General features: G+C 35.3%; 1 protein-coding gene across 1 annotated transcript in view; it reads right to left on the minus strand.

Annotated features, from left to right (window-relative positions):
* LOC123551072 (sperm-associated antigen 17-like) overlaps positions 1–16,163 on the minus strand; it is a 53,786-nt gene that overhangs the window by 18,581 nt on the left and 19,042 nt on the right. The window contains exons 15-26 of the mRNA XM_053542062.1: positions 14,305–14,454; positions 13,324–13,359; positions 8,717–8,907; positions 6,574–6,728; positions 5,937–6,106; positions 5,448–5,504; positions 4,921–5,117; positions 4,498–4,629; positions 3,675–3,957; positions 3,091–3,252; positions 2,473–2,624; positions 145–201 (exon numbers count right to left, since the gene is read on the minus strand). Coding sequence (XP_053398037.1) covers positions 145–201; positions 2,473–2,624; positions 3,091–3,252; positions 3,675–3,957; positions 4,498–4,629; positions 4,921–5,117; positions 5,448–5,504; positions 5,937–6,106; positions 6,574–6,728; positions 8,717–8,907; positions 13,324–13,359; positions 14,305–14,454 — 1,742 coding nt within the window. The remainder of the gene's footprint in view (positions 1–144; positions 202–2,472; positions 2,625–3,090; positions 3,253–3,674; positions 3,958–4,497; positions 4,630–4,920; positions 5,118–5,447; positions 5,505–5,936; positions 6,107–6,573; positions 6,729–8,716; positions 8,908–13,323; positions 13,360–14,304; positions 14,455–16,163) is intronic.

A 16,163-nucleotide genomic window follows, 5' to 3' on the forward strand; every position in this document is an offset into this window, starting at 1 on the left:
GATTTATATAATGCTACAATATGATACAAGCATGTATATAATTAAATAAACTATACATTGGTGTTGTAATATTTTTTCTATGTTAAGAGTACACCAAGAAAAAAGCCACACTATATTAGTGGTACCAGAGTAGCTTTGTCTTACCATTGTCACTCTTAATGACATTTTACTCTGTATGTCATGTGAGCGACTTGTACGACTCTGGTGACAAATAACATTCAATTAATCAGACATAACATGTAGACAAGAAATTCGAAAAATAATAACTTAATCCATACATTACAATCACAGGAATAGAGTACTTAAAAACCATCACCAGAATGAAAGAAAAAAATGAAACACATCTATATAATGAAAATATAAGTAACCATAACATATATGAGTCGTGCCATGAGAAAACCAACCGAGTGGGTTTGCGACTAGCATGGATCCAGACCAGACTGCGTGGATGCTGTGCACTTTCAAAGCCTATTGCAATTGGAGAAACCGTCAGCGAATAGCATGGATCCTGACCAGACTGCACAGATGCACAGGCTGGTCTGGATCCATGCTGATCGCAAACCCACTATGTTGGTTTTCTCATGGCATGGCTCATATATCAAAACTCAAGATGTTTGTCAGGCAATATCTAATTTTTCCCTGGGACTAGAGTCGAATGTTTAGAATGTTCAAATTCAGCCAAAAGATTAGAAACAAGCCCTATCTATTTCTTTCAATAGCTGTGTTTTTTTCTCTTTAGGAGAATGTTATCACAGAAATCACTAAGAACTAAATTTAGACATAAATGTTTATGACCTAAATTTGTATGCAGAGAGCAGTTGAGTTAGTGTTTCAGACAATTTTAGCCTACCTTCAGTGATATAATAAGTAAGAATTTACTACAGACATATGCATACACATATAAACATTGAAATTCACGTTTTTCCTTTATCAATAAAATGCTATTGCATAAAAACAGCTACAAAATCTGCCTTTTTACCCTTGTTTTCTAATAAATCAAGGTGTAGACAGTGTTGCCAGTGTGACCAAGACACCAATACACAAGTGAGTATAATATCTATACTTGAACAGTTTCTAATAGTGAAGCATAAAATAGCTGTATGTAAGACCTCGCATAACCAGTGAATATATTTTATATTCATTCAGTGAATATATAACTGTCACCTCAAATAATATATTTCTCAACACCTTTGAAATCACTTACTTCTTCATCCTTAGTGGGGAGAGCAGAAAAATACAAAAAATAATAACTTCTCCTCTTATACATATTGATAATTGTATTTTGTATTTCAACTGTACTACATGTATGTATATTTGGTAATATTACAAATTATTCATGCCTGATGGCCCTTAAGAACTTTTCTTTAGAGGTTATAAGGATCTTACTTGCCAGCCTGAGTAAGGCAGGGTTTCCCATATTTCAAACTCCATGGACAACAGAGAACAAGAAACTGAGCACTAGCTAGGTTTCTTATCCGAGTTGTCTCGAGGGTTGGGAGAACACCTGTCTGACAAAGGCAGTCTCGAGGGTTGGGGGAACACCTGTCCGACACAGGCAGTCTCAAGGGTTGGGAGAACACCTGTCGGACACAGGCAGTCTCGAGGGTTGGGAGAACACCTGTCGGACACAGGCAGTCTCGAGGGTTGGGAGAACACCTGTCGGACACAGGCAGTCTCGAGGGTTGGGAGAACACCTGTCCGACACAGGCAGTCTCGAGGGTTGGGAGAACACCTGTCCGACACAGGCAGTCTCGAGGGTTGGGAGAACACCTGTCCGACACAGGCAGTCTCGAGGGTTGGGAGAACACCTGTCCGACACAGGCAGTCTCGAGGATTGGGAGAACACCTGTCCGACACAGACAGTCTCGAGGGTTGGGAGAACACCTGTCTGACACAGGCAAGCATGTAAGATAACTTTTCTTGCCTACCAATGCCAAATTTGAAAAGATGTCATTAACCTTTAGCATGCTAGATAAATTGTCGTCTGCTGGAAATGTCGTCTGCTACAATTGTAAAGTTCATTCAATTTGCTCCAAAATTGGAAGAAATATTGTCAGGGTAGCAAACAGCTTGGAACCTGATCAGACGTCGATTTAATTGGCGTCTGATCTGGTTCCAAGCTGTTTGCAAAGGCTGTTAAATTCGCCTGCAGCAGGCTAAGGGTTAATTACAAAATCTGGCATGAAATTTACAATGTCATAATTATGACATCACAATGCACATGCGTAGCTTGTTTTTTCTCTAGGAAAAAGAAATGAAGATCTGCTATCAGGATATCATTTTCTTTCCCTGCTAGGCAGGCAAGAAAAAAGGTTACAAATGAGAACATTATGAAAGAAAGTCAACACTGACTTGCATGAAATTTTGTTGTTGTTTCTTCATTTTGTCTTACTTTTCCTTTTATAGTTCTTATGCTCTACATCTCTTTATTTTATGACAGGGAATTTGAATAAAACTATGTATGTTAATTACCTGTGGTTGAGGAGGAGGTTCTGGTGTGGCTGATGCCCGACCTCCCTTGTCTCCCTTCTTGTCCCCTTTCTTACTCTTCGATGGTGAAGGTGGGGGTACTGGGCTTCGATCAGACAATGGTGGTGTGTATGGCTCAGGTTCATGTTTCTTGCCTACAATTAAATTTTTATCATCTGTCAACAATTTGAAACAGCCTTCGTTCAAGGCCATATTGGGATGCGCATGATAGTTAAGTAATCCAGAATTTTGAGCAATCAAAACACAGGAAGTATAAGGAAAATGGCTGGGGGACCACAAGAATAACTTGAGTCCACATATTTGAGTTATTGATGCACAAGAGGGTGGTGTTACACTGTAATATGGTTGCAGTACTTCTCAACTTTTTACTTCTGTAACATACTTCAAGGAATTACAGAACTATGCTTTAATCAGGTATTTAAAGGAACACAAAACTAATTTGTACTTATATTTCCAAAATCAGAATCACTCTTGCACAACCAAATGGAAGTTGGGATATTCTGACTCTGTAAAGTCCTAACTCCCATAAATGTATGGTAATTTCAACTGTACTTTATGAATAGAAGTACAATGTAGAGTATACAAGGAGGAGAATATTACCGTCAGGTGCTTCACCGGTCTCTCCAAACTGGCTGAGTGCTAACATCATTCCATCATTGAACTGAGCAGTAACAGAACCAAAGGAACTAACACTTGACTGCTTGTTCTTTGTTGACTTTGTTGTTGTCTTTGAATGTCTGTCTGACAGGACACTTTCACCTACTGAAATACAAACATTTCATTGATATGATAAAGTCTGCTTTCTTGTTATCTTTCATCATTTGTTTCCTAGTACAAGTTTGTATCTTGTAGCAAAAATCTCATAACCTTTCACATGTGAAAATAGAAAAACATAATTTCTTAGTGATTATACAGTAAAAATGAAAAGTTCACCTCAAAGAATATTTTCGGAGTGTTCACAAATCAAGCAGAAGTATTGTAACTGAGTAAGAAATTTCAAGAAATTAAGAGACATCATTTAAATTCTCACCAGTAGTCAAGGACAAATGGAGCCCCTATGAGCATTATTTTCAACACAGGCATGCATCTGATAAGCAACACAAATCTTGGGAGTCACACTGGACTTCACAACAAACAAATATTTCAGAAAGATCATTTTCACAGGTGATCAAACAGAAACTTACTGTCTTTGTTATCTTTTTCAGGTTTTTCAAATTCTGCTTTCTCAGCACCATCTTTAATACCATCCACAATGTCAAGGTCATTTTCATCTGTCTGATTTTCCTTGGGGTCAAGGATGTGCACTGTGAATACATGATCATCTTTCAACACTGATGTTTTCACGCTAGATGTGCCTTGAATATATTCTATTTTTTCTGTTCTGATCTGACCGCCATCTGATGGGAACAGTGTGGATGTTATACCAGATACCTGGATCAGGTTGTTGCCAACATCATAGCCAGAAAACTGAAAAAAAAGATTATTACAGTACAATGACAACTTAAACAGTGATTGATCTTTAGTTCGAAACAAAAGCAAAACTATTATAATTGAGCCGCGCCATGAGAAAACCAACATAGTGGCTTTACGACCATCTGGGCAGTCCGGTCAGGATCCATGCTGTTCGCTTTTACAGCCTATTGCAATTAGAGAATCCGTTAGCGAACAGCATGGATCCTGACCAGACTGCGCAGATGTGCAGGCTGGTCTGGATCCATGCTGGTCGCAAAGCCACTATGTTGGTTTTCCCATGGCGCGGCTCATATATTATATGTAAGGAGAATCAACCTCTATTTGCAATTTTAGTGGGACTTTCATATACACTTGAAGTATATCCAATTTGATACTTTTGCCCTTGAAATTGCCATCAAATATCTTTACATTTAATGCTATTCAATCCAAGTCCTATATCTTGACACAGAAATCAAAATGCAGGCATTACATAATATGGCCATGAACATTTTTCAAAAATTGCATTTTTACATTAATAAAAACAATAAGACATACTGGCCAGTATTTTTCATCTCCAACTGGTTCCATATCTGCAGCTGTTGGTTCTGGTTCCTGTTCCTTTCCAGATCCTTTAGATTTGGCACTGCCACGAGAACCAGGTCTCTTCTTTGAATCCTCTTTCTCGTTCTGTTTTATCAAAAAGCAAAAACAAAATAATTTATTACACTAATCAGACATCTTTGATTTATTGCAATGGACAGAGCCTTTCTTAAGTATAACAGGAGCTTAATGAAAAACTGTCAATAAAGTTTTCCTGTTGTTGGGCTTTAGGTTGATTGCAATATTAACTATTCCGACTACACTGTGAAATATTCCTAAGCTTCAAAGAGGGGAAAAAATGTTTAATTTCAGTTATGAAATTGAATATGATATAACTCATAGAAATGAGAAGATAAGGAGCAAATCAAAATTTCAAACCTTTGATTTTGGTGACTTTGATCTTTTTGCACTTCTAACTCTTTCTTTTTCTTCCTCTTCACTTTTAATTCGATCTTGTTCGATTTTCCAGGCCTTCAGTGACCCATCCCGGATGAACATATTACCCGATCCTGCAGAAGATGGGCGGTCCTGGCTGCTCCCTCTGGAACCGCCCTTCGGTGATTTTGAGCGTGATGCTTTTGAAGAAATAATGGTAAATGATAATCTAGATTCATACCCTTCATTGTAAATAGTGCAATTTGTGTTTTAATCTTTTTATTTCAGTTTCATATTATCATTTTTGTGAGAACGTTAGCGGAAATAAATATTCACATATCAGGACTACACAGTTCTCAAATCTATCCCGCAGCAAAATGACCGCACAAAATGTCATGTAGAACATATGAAGTAGAATTTTCATGGAATTTGTGCATAACATAACACTTCAAACGAAACAAAGGAAGCCAACAAAAAATACACTGAGTTCAATAAGATTTTCAGAGACCATTTACCAGTGCACAGTTTACCTGTTCTAGGTGAGGACTGTATACTACTGTCTACACTCCCACTCTTCTTGTTACCTCCTTACAAAACAAAATATATTGTCTAAAGCTTCTTTTAGCAAAGTTTGTTCAGGCTGAGATTTTAACCTTTAGCCTGCTGGCAGCAAGTGATTTTGCCTTTGCATTTGTAGCTTATGTAGCAGTACATAATAATTATGGCCTGGACTTCCAACTTCTATACCAAGAAAAGGACAGTTTATGGAGAAAACAAGATGCAGAAACTCGATATTCATTTGCACATGAATAAATATGCTGCCCTGACACAGCATTTGAAAAGTAAAATACATGTGTTAACAACATGTGAACTGTCTTATTTATACAGGTTTTTTTTCCCCACATTAATACATGTACGTTTCTGGTGGAAAAAATAGTTTTTTTGCAAAAAGGTAGCAGAAATACATTACAAAGCTTCATTACAGAAGAAATATATAATCCAACCAGATGATGACTTACTGGCCGAGCGTTTTCCTCCTTTCTTGGCGGCTCTCTCCGAGGCCCTGCTAGCAGCCTCCTCATCCTGTCTCATTTTCATGAGTTCCTGTGACAACATGTGAGCCTGGTATTTGGCCTCCTCCTCCTTCAACCAATCAGAGACTGACTCTTCCACGTAATCTAGGTAATTCCTAAAATGTTTAAAGTATAGTAAATGAACCTCTGATAATAGATGTGGGGAAGCTATCTCCTATTTCTTAAGAATACAATACTTTACTGGTACAGATTTTTGCAATTCTGGTTAGATCAACTAATGCCATAATTGATTCTTACAATAAACGGAGCCAGTGCAAAGTCCAGGAACCATTGTTAGATCAACTTATTGCTATAACCGGCTCTATTATCAAATGATGTTTAACTTTTAGCCTGCTTGCAACAAGTGATCCTGCCTTTGCGACAAGTGCAGACCAAGATCAGTCTGCACATCTGTGCAAGCTGATCTTAAGTCTGCACTGTATGCTATCCAATCTGTAAAATTTCAGTGAACATCCCTTCAAATAATAAATGGTATTGCCCAAATTGAATGAAAGACCAGTCCATTTTAGAAATCTAGCGAGGTAAAGGTAAACAAAATGGACTTAATTCACCACATCCTTACCTGAATCCAACATTAGAGTGTAGTTCTGTATGCCAATCTTCATGATTCTGGAACTCTGGATTGTGTGGATTGTGTAAGACAACCATGAGAGAATGGTCCCGCTTGTGGTAGTATGTATCTACATATGGCAGCTTGTACATTGCAGCTTTCAACACCTGTATCAATTTTTAAATATTTTGGACTAATAAACAATTTTGAGAATATTTGTTTAAATGACATCTCTTACATATTATAATTTCAGACATTAGTGATAACTAGGTGGAACCTGATTAAACCTGCTGAATGGCTAATCCTAACATGAAGGAGGCTTTGGACCTGGTATGGTCCTACTGAGCAAACCTCTATTGACCTTAACCACTCTGCTTTGAACCAAACAATATCTTAAACAAGAGCTGTCTGTTGACAGCACAATCAACTATTCGAAGAATTGATAGAAGTATAGGGTCAAAATATTACCTGAGATTTTCAGACAAAAGAAAAGGAACAGAAAAGACAAACAATGTACCTGCATTTGAGGATCTGGTTTACTCTTGCACTATATGGCAATATGTGACCATGTTGGTAAGCAAGTGTTCACAGTTTCAAAGCCATATATCAAACAGTTAATAGACAAAATATCGAATGGTATGCGAAACCTAATTAATTTCTATGTCCAAGCAAGGGCCATAACTGAGCTAAAGTCCTTGTCCTAGTTAAGCAGACTATGAAGGTAAACAAGTGGTCAAAGTTTCAAAGCCATATGACAAACATGTTAGGCAAAATACAGACTGGTACGAAAAAACTTAACTGATTTCCAAGTCCAAAAAGGGCCATAATTTAGCCAAAATAGATGACAGAGTTATGTACTCTTGCCTACAGATGGGAATCATGATGATAAACAAGTGTTAAAAAGTTTCAAAGCCACATGTCAAATAGCTTTGACAAAACGTTGACTTGTATGAAAACTGAACCAATTTCCAAGTCCAAAAAGGGCCATAATTCAGCCAAAATTGTTGACAGAGTTATGTACTCTTGCCTACAGATGGAAATCAAGATGATAAACAAGTGTTCAAAGTTTCAAAGCAATATGTAAAATAGTTTTGACAAAACATGGACTTGTACGAAAACTGAACCAATTTCCAAGTCAAAAAAGGACCATAATTCAGCCAAAGTAGTTGCCAGAGTTATGTACTCTTGCCTACAAATATAAATCATGATGATAAACAATTGTTCAAACTTTCAAAGCCACATGTCAGATAGTTTTGACAAAACATGGACTTGTACAAAAATTGTACCAATTTCCAAGTCCAAAAAGGGCCATAATTCCGCCAAAATAGTTGACAGAGTTATGTTCTCTTGCCTACATGTAAAGACTGTTATAATAAACAAGTGATAAAAGTTTCAAAGCCATATGTCAAACACTTTACACAAAATGTGAACTGGTTAAAAGGGGGCATAATTCAGCCAAAATCCTTGATGGAGTTATGTACTCTTGCACTAAACTGGACATGGTGATGGTAAACAAGTGTTGAAAGTTTCAAAGCTTTATCTCAAAAGACTTTGTCAAAAAAGTGGACTGGTACGAAAAACTTAACCAAGGTGTGACGCCGACGCCGTGGTGAGTAGGATAGCTCTACTTATTCTTCGAATAGTCGAGCTAAAAATAACAGCAAAGTGTTTAGTTTAAAAATTGTTCAGCAGTACAGGGATCTCATTAATTTTTGAAGTAGAAGGTGAAAACTGCCAAGCAGAAAAGGGTCCCAGAGTGTAGGCTCTCACTTTTAGAAAAATTTACTCGCAACAGGAAAAACAGTCTGGGCTTCAGACCACAATAGCAGGGGGAAATACCTGCCTTCTGGCCCTTATTGAAACCCCTGCATTTAACTGTGACAGATAAGACTGAAACTATGTGGTTACAAATTTAATAATGATAATCTTATTACAGAAATAACAAAAAAACATATTTGCTGTTATCTCGGGCTATGAACCAATTGTACAGTTAGTGCTCTGTGACAAATAAAAACGTATTTTACAAGAAGTAAAACCTTGTTCTCGTTATGTTCTGCAAAACATTAAACTGAAGATAAACCTTGGTCCTGTGATGTTTTGCAAAACATTTATCTAAAGAAAAACATGTTCTTGTAATGTTTTGCAAAACAGTTACCTGAAGTAAAACCTTGTTTTCGTAATGTTCTGCAAAACACCATTGGTCAAGTTGACGTTTCTGAGCATCAACAATCTCGTTCATGCTCTCTTCTGTTGTCTTCCCATCAAGAATCTCAACTTCCTCCTCTCCTTTCTCATCATCCACCACATGAGCAATTGTATGGCCTTCCTTATCCGCTTCAAAGTGAACTGTTCAGACAAACAAAACATCATGATAATACTAACAGTTTAATCATAACATAAATCCCATGATGGAACAACTATGTGATCGCCTCACGGTGGAACTATTTTGCTAGTAATTTATTATAGAAATGGGAGCATGCAATGAAATATCTGCTTGAGATGAAATATAAAGCCACACATCTGAGCTGAATAACAACCAATTATAACTCTAAAATACTATTTCCAGTCTATAATTGGAACAAGGATGCCAACAAGTACCATCATTTTCTGTGCATGATGTGCACCAGTGTGTATTGTGCACTAATTTTTTTTATAAAAAATGTTTTGCCAGGTACTGAAGAAGGCAAAAATCTCAGCTATGAAGTTTTACACTCTGGGCAATGCATTGATAACAAACAAAATATACTATATTATATTAATATCACACTGCTTTGAGTTAGAAGTGAATATTGTCATGATGTGAGGAGAATACTGACAATTGAGGTGGAGCTAAGGCTGACAGTATCTCTCTGAATGTTCACAACATTACTGTCCTATGATAAGCAATGTGGCATTTGTTTTATAATATGGGAAAAATAGAAATAATTTAAATGCGCACTTTGCACAATTTAAATGAGGGACTGTTACAGAAAAAAGTAAATGACTCTAGTTCCAGTCTATTAAACAAATGTACATCTATTCTTAAAGCAGCTTTGTGTTAAAAAACTTGCAAATTGTGCAAAACTTTCAAAATCTCTAACCGTAAAATCTGTCAAGCTTACATTATTTTTATATTAAAAACAGGCCAATAGAAACAAAGACAGTGTTTTCTTTATACAGAAATACTATACAACTTGCATTAACAGACCACCTTAGACAAGGACAAAATGCATTCTCTCAACAGAACTGGTCTCTTAATACAACATAATTTGTTCTTAATAGACATGGTCTCTTTAGCAATTTAAGTTTTACTGTAGTAAATCTTACATGTTTGCTTTTGCTTTGGCATTAAACTAAGGTATAGTAACATAATTATGATAAAAAATGCTAGATATTGAAATATTGTAAATATGAACTGCTTTATCAAACTTCGTTTTTTCCAGTAAATATACATGATACATGTCTACAACAGAAACCTGAAACACAAACTGATGTTATTGACTATACATGTAAACTGTACAACTAGTTGCTATGAGCAGAGAAAGAACTATAAACTAAGTAAAGTATTAATGAAGAAAGCTTTAACTGTTGATACCCACGTGAAATCAGGCTCAAACTGCTGACACCTACAGCTGTTTCACGTGATATTAGGCTCAAGCTATTGTTACCTACAGCTGTTTCACCTAAAAATAGGCTCAAACTATTGTTACCTACAGCTGTTTCACACAAAATAAGGTTTGAATTGTTGTTACCTACTACTGTTTCACATGAAATTAGGTTTGAACTATTGTTACCTCCAGCTGTTTCACGTGAAATTAGGTTTGAACTGTTGTTGCCTACAGCTGTTTCACATGAAATTAGGATTGTATTATTGTTACCTCCACCTGTTTCACGTGAAATTAGGTTTGAACTGTTGTTGTCTACAGCTGTTTCACATGAAATTAGGTTTGTATTATTGTTACCTCCAGCTGTTTCACATGAAATTAGGTTTGTATTATTGTTACCTCCAGCTGTTTCATGTGAAATTAGGTTTGAACTGTTGTTACCTCCAGCTGTTTCACATGAAATCAGGATATACACTGTTTTTTGACAATATTCCAGTTTCAAACTGAAAGTGTTTATCTAAAAGGTGTTCTATACTGATTCTGCCTTGTTCTCAAAAAATAGGAAATCGTGAAAAACAGGAATCAGCAGAGGAGGATGAATGTCTTTTGTGAAATTGTCATGAATTTCTATTATTACTCAACACTGACTGTACTAGACTTTTTCAAAGTGAGTCAGGAAAAACTAGCTGTCAAACAGATAAATCAAGCAAACCTTGAAGATACAAGTAGATCTAATTCTTAAATTAGAATTCTACTTCTTTTATAGACGAAGCAAATAATTCATACTGTACATTCAAAGTAATACAGTCTCTATGATAGCAGTCACTATTCCAACAAATAAAATATGAAAGCAAAAGTGCAATGCCTAGTTAAGAGCTTGTAAATAAATTTCAGCTAGAGTTAGAAGAAAAATTCATTCTTTACTCTGTGAATCACTTAAACACTGCCTCACCTAAGCTTTGAAAATCATCTGAAAGTTTTTGCCTTTGTTTTGAGTTAAAACTTAAAACTTTAACCATTTTCACAATTCATGCAATGGCTGTTTCATTTTGGAGCTGTTGGCAGCAATTGTGAATCATGACAGAATACCTTACATAGCATTTTGTCTGTTACTAAGCAAGAATATAATTAATGATACAGAATTTTGACTGTCTACAATTTTAGTTATTCATGTTTAGAGAAAGAAATACACTGTATCACCAAATGATAACATTTAGTAAAACTTTTTGAGTATATAGTTCACAAGGCTTAACCTTGTAAATATTTTTTGAACACAAGAAAGACAAGATTATTACAGAATTGCAAGATAACCTAGAGGGTAGAGGCATGATTATATTCCGAATTCATCATATGAGCCGTGTCATGAGAAAACCAACATAGTGGCTTTGCGACCAGCATGGATCCAGACCAGCCTGCGCATCCGCGCAGTCTGGTCAGGATCCATGCTGTTCGCTAACAGTTTCTCCAATTCCAATAGGATTTAAAAGCGAACAGCATGGAGCCTGACCAGACTGCGCTGATGCGCAGGCTGGTCTGGATCCATGCTGGTCGCAAACCCACTATGTTGGTTTTCTCATGGCACGGCTCATATATCAGATGTATACAATTTTTTAAAAGATATTTAGGTGGCAAAAAATGTTAAATTCTACCAGAAGAATAAATAAATGCTACTAAAGGCTTTAAGGCATTAAAAAAGGATGCAATCATAGATATGATATTTTGGTGCGGCAGCAGGATAACGCAGTAACGATCTACCTGAAAGTTTGTCTTCCTGATCAGCAAAATGTACTGAAATGTTAGCGCAACAATGATCTATATTCATATTTACTTTACAACAATAATCTACAAGTTTAACTCTAATGTTATAATTTGAATTTAAAGACCAGTCTCAAAATGGGTCCTTGCCATTGGTCCATTTTTCAGATACATCCAATCAGATGCAGGAGGTCTGATACTGGTCTCAAACATGTGACCCTAAATGCTGAAAACATACGGTTATGTAAAAACATTACAAACCAAGTATAAATCCTACAAGATAACTCAAATGATAACATGTTTGATAATTATGATTTTTCTTCATTAAAATCTTTCAATACAGAAAATATTTTTGTATAACATTACAGTATGCACTTAACTTCTATCATTGATAACCTTTCTGAGTTCAACGATGCATGAGAACCATAAGAATCAAACAATAACATAAACATGCTGTCATTTAAATTATCGTGCGGGAGTATAGGTATCGCACAGTAATAAGGCGCTTTGAAATGTAAACAAACAAAAACAATAGCATAAATTTAAGTCAATACACTATGTTTATGATGCAAACAATAATTCCTCGTTGGCCGAGCGGTAACAGTATTCGTGTTATACTTTTTCGTCGGGAGTTCGATTCCCAGACCCGTAAACATTTGTTTTTAAAACTGTATTTAATTTCTTTCTTTTTTTCAATACGATTCAACGAAAACAACACGGGTTGGTTAATCTAGTATTAACTTGTTCACTAACTTATGTCACTGTTAACAAGTAATCATGTTTAAATACGCATCGTCTTTAATATGATCTTACGTTTCTGCAGCTTTCGTGAATGAATTAGAAACCAGAGAAAACAAACTTAAAGTATGTAAATTAAATGCAAAATGTAAAAAAATGGACAGATCCAGGGTTCGAACTATCAAAACTATTAATACAAAATGATTACATGTCTATCCACTCAACCTACTGCGCTATCAAGCCAACTATTGAACTTACTTCCTGTATCTTTTGTTTTAAAGGAGAGAGCTAAGTACTGATTGTTTATTTACATGTTGCTAAAAATAAAAACGCCATAATACTGTGCGGTACTTATAGTACAAAGGAAGTTTATGACAACAAATTATTGTTTTACCTTTTTTGCTTCTATAATTTTAACATAAGAGTAAATTTCTTGTACTAGTTCAAGTCCCATAAAATTTCCCATCATTGATGTCATAAACTTAAGGATTATAAAACAATTCAGTAAAATGTATCAAATGTGAAGTTTGATAACTCTCATGCATTGTTAAAACATGAATAACAAACCAGTGAGAACAACATAACACAAAAACTTGTTTAACTTCTAACAAGACTTGACAACTGTTTAGGAATCAGTGGATGGGGTGTGATAATTACAGGGCAACAACACAGCATAGTTTAGTACCTGACACACAAGAACCACGGCCGTACTTGCCTCCAGCTGAAAGTACAGTGCACAACATGAAATTGTGTGCTGTGAGTTAAGAAACATGCAATCACATACACTGCACTCTCTTCAATTTATGGACTGATGTTAACATGTCTTTACATGTAACATGGGAGCACTGTGGCTCCAAATTTGATTTGATATATATTTCTAAAATTTCATTTACAAATGTTCACATCACATATAAAGCAGTTCATTTTCTCACCAATTCAATAAAAAATTTGCCGCTGACAAGCACAATTATGATGTTCAGTCTATTTTACATTCTGTTTTAGCAATAATTTACACATATCCAAAGAAAAAATGAGAAATTAAATAAATCTATGTTCTTTTATGATAATGTATCTGCAGTTTTCATGGTAAATATTGTTATAACAAAAATATTTCAACTATTTTTTAAGTTATTAAAAATAAGTATGTTTTATGGTGTTAATATATAGTGTGGGTGGGGTATACTTTTAGCACCCAAAACCTATACAGCTGTCGAAGGTTGAGATCTGATCCTCTAAAACATCTCTGCTGTACTGAAGTGAGTGTGCAGTGTACTGTAAATTGCTCAAGTTTAAATTTTTTACAGTGAATGGAAATTTCACACAATGGAAAAAATGTTTAAAAGCAAACAACAACAACCATTAGAACAGGCAGAAAGGAGTGTACAGGATCATTCCAACATAACTGCTTCACTCCTGACATGTAATCTTCATTTGAAGTACAAACATCTATGTACTACAATTTGCCATCACCTAAATACACTTTTATATGTAATTATTCCATATGTAAGCACAACTGATCATTCAGTTTCCATATTTCATACAGACAGTAAAAGGAGATTAGAGACATTTAGAAAATTAATAGCAACAACAACAACAATAAGATATATACATCGTGTCTGGCCACTTCCACAGTGCTTGAGGAGATATGTAACACTGATTAACATACCTGAAGGCGACCTTGACCTCCTGCCATCCCTGGAACTTGACCTTGATGAAGGTCGGAGGATTCCTTTTCTGCTGTCAGCAGACGATGACCTTGACCCCTCTTTGGCAGGTTCTTCCTTCTTCTCCTCAGATGGAGTAGGTGACTGAGCTCCTATCATGTAAAATTAGAAATGTAATTTAAAAAAGTGTACTTTGTATTTTTTATTTCTGCTTATGCTTAAATTTAGATAAGATGTACACTGCAGATGCCTAATTCTGCGGCTGATTCCAAATTTTATATTCTATCCAAATATTCTACATCATAATTACATATATCTGCAACATATTGAGCATGTTGTCACATTGTTATTTCTTATTCAGATAGATCAGATAATCAGTAAAATTTTCTAAAGTCATATAGAAATATTACTTATTACATGTACATCGCTGTATCTATTTCAGTACAAATCCATGGTTTTAGACAAGAGAAAACTGGGCCCAGTTGTTCGAAACTTTAACAAACAATTAAGATAACAGTCAATTAATTTTTAGAGTTACATTTTGACATTTTAGAAAACTCAAAAAACAAATGTATAAGTTACGGATTTTGAACACTAAAACATCTTTATATTAAGATTAAAACATCATACTATAGTGTTTCCCACCAAGTCTAGTATTTTGAATCAAAATTTAACAGGCGGTTAGTTTAACAGCCTATTAAAGTTTCAAACAACTTGCCCCTGAACCTCAGATTCAGATTACAAGATTACTTTTAATGCCAACGTATTTTCTCCAAACAAAAATGAAAATCATTGCAATCAAGTGAAATTAATAAACACAAAATATTCTTTCTAGTACATGTATGGTTTAAAAAAGAAATAAAATGCATCCCCAACCCCACTCCCCTAACTAATTTTTTTTCTTCTGATTATATGTACAGTGCATTTGCGATGCTACGAATCGCAATTTAACGAAATATCGGTATACTACGAAAAGGTGTTGCGGTCCCAGCTGCTTTCCTTTTTATTTCTATGTAACAAAGTCGCGGTTTTACGAAAATGCAATTTTACGAAAAAATGCGCTACTACGAATGTATTGTTATCCCCTTAAAGCCTGTTTTCAACTGGTTTTAGTTGCGATTTTACGAATGTATTGTTTAAGTTTTCACACCTTCCATGACGGCGTGAAAATGCTTTAGAGTGGAAAGTGTCACTATCATTTAGCTGGGCGTAAACAGTGATTAAAGTGTGAAAACTTAGTAATTAAATTCAAAACACACGCTGTACACTATGACATAAGTTAGTGGTTATTTTTTTCTCTCCTATAACTATTCGATCGGATGGCATACAAGACATACTTGCTTCGATATCTATACGTCTCAAAGAATCACTGCATAAAGAAAATATAACAATATTTAAGGCCTGATCATCTGTATATTATTGTTTTATTATACCAAACTATTCGGTAAAGGGTAGCTGTGGGTATCGGAATATGCAACTGCAATTTTTTACATGTACTTCGATACGAAAATCACATGTATAAATATCACGGGTTACGACGTGTAGATATTAAAGTGCTGTATAGCGAAATTTCCTATGCTACGCTCAAACGAAAATGCGATATTACGAAAAAAACGGCCAGTCCCTTGGCTTTTCGTAGTATCGCGATTGTACTGTATTGATATGGAACAGCAAAAGTATTTTATATATATATATATATTAAATACATGTATAGGAAAGTTATGCATGCAATATACATTTTCACAATGAAAAAATGTACAATATTATAAGAAATGTATCTTAAAAAGATATAATTTTACATCTCTATTTGCCAAATTTCATTAACGTCCTATCTTTTATGGTCCAAAGATATATTTTATTT

Source organism: Mercenaria mercenaria, chromosome 4 (assembly GCF_021730395.1).
Source record: "Mercenaria mercenaria strain notata chromosome 4, MADL_Memer_1, whole genome shotgun sequence".
Classification (NCBI taxonomy): domain Eukaryota; kingdom Metazoa; phylum Mollusca; class Bivalvia; order Venerida; family Veneridae; genus Mercenaria; species Mercenaria mercenaria.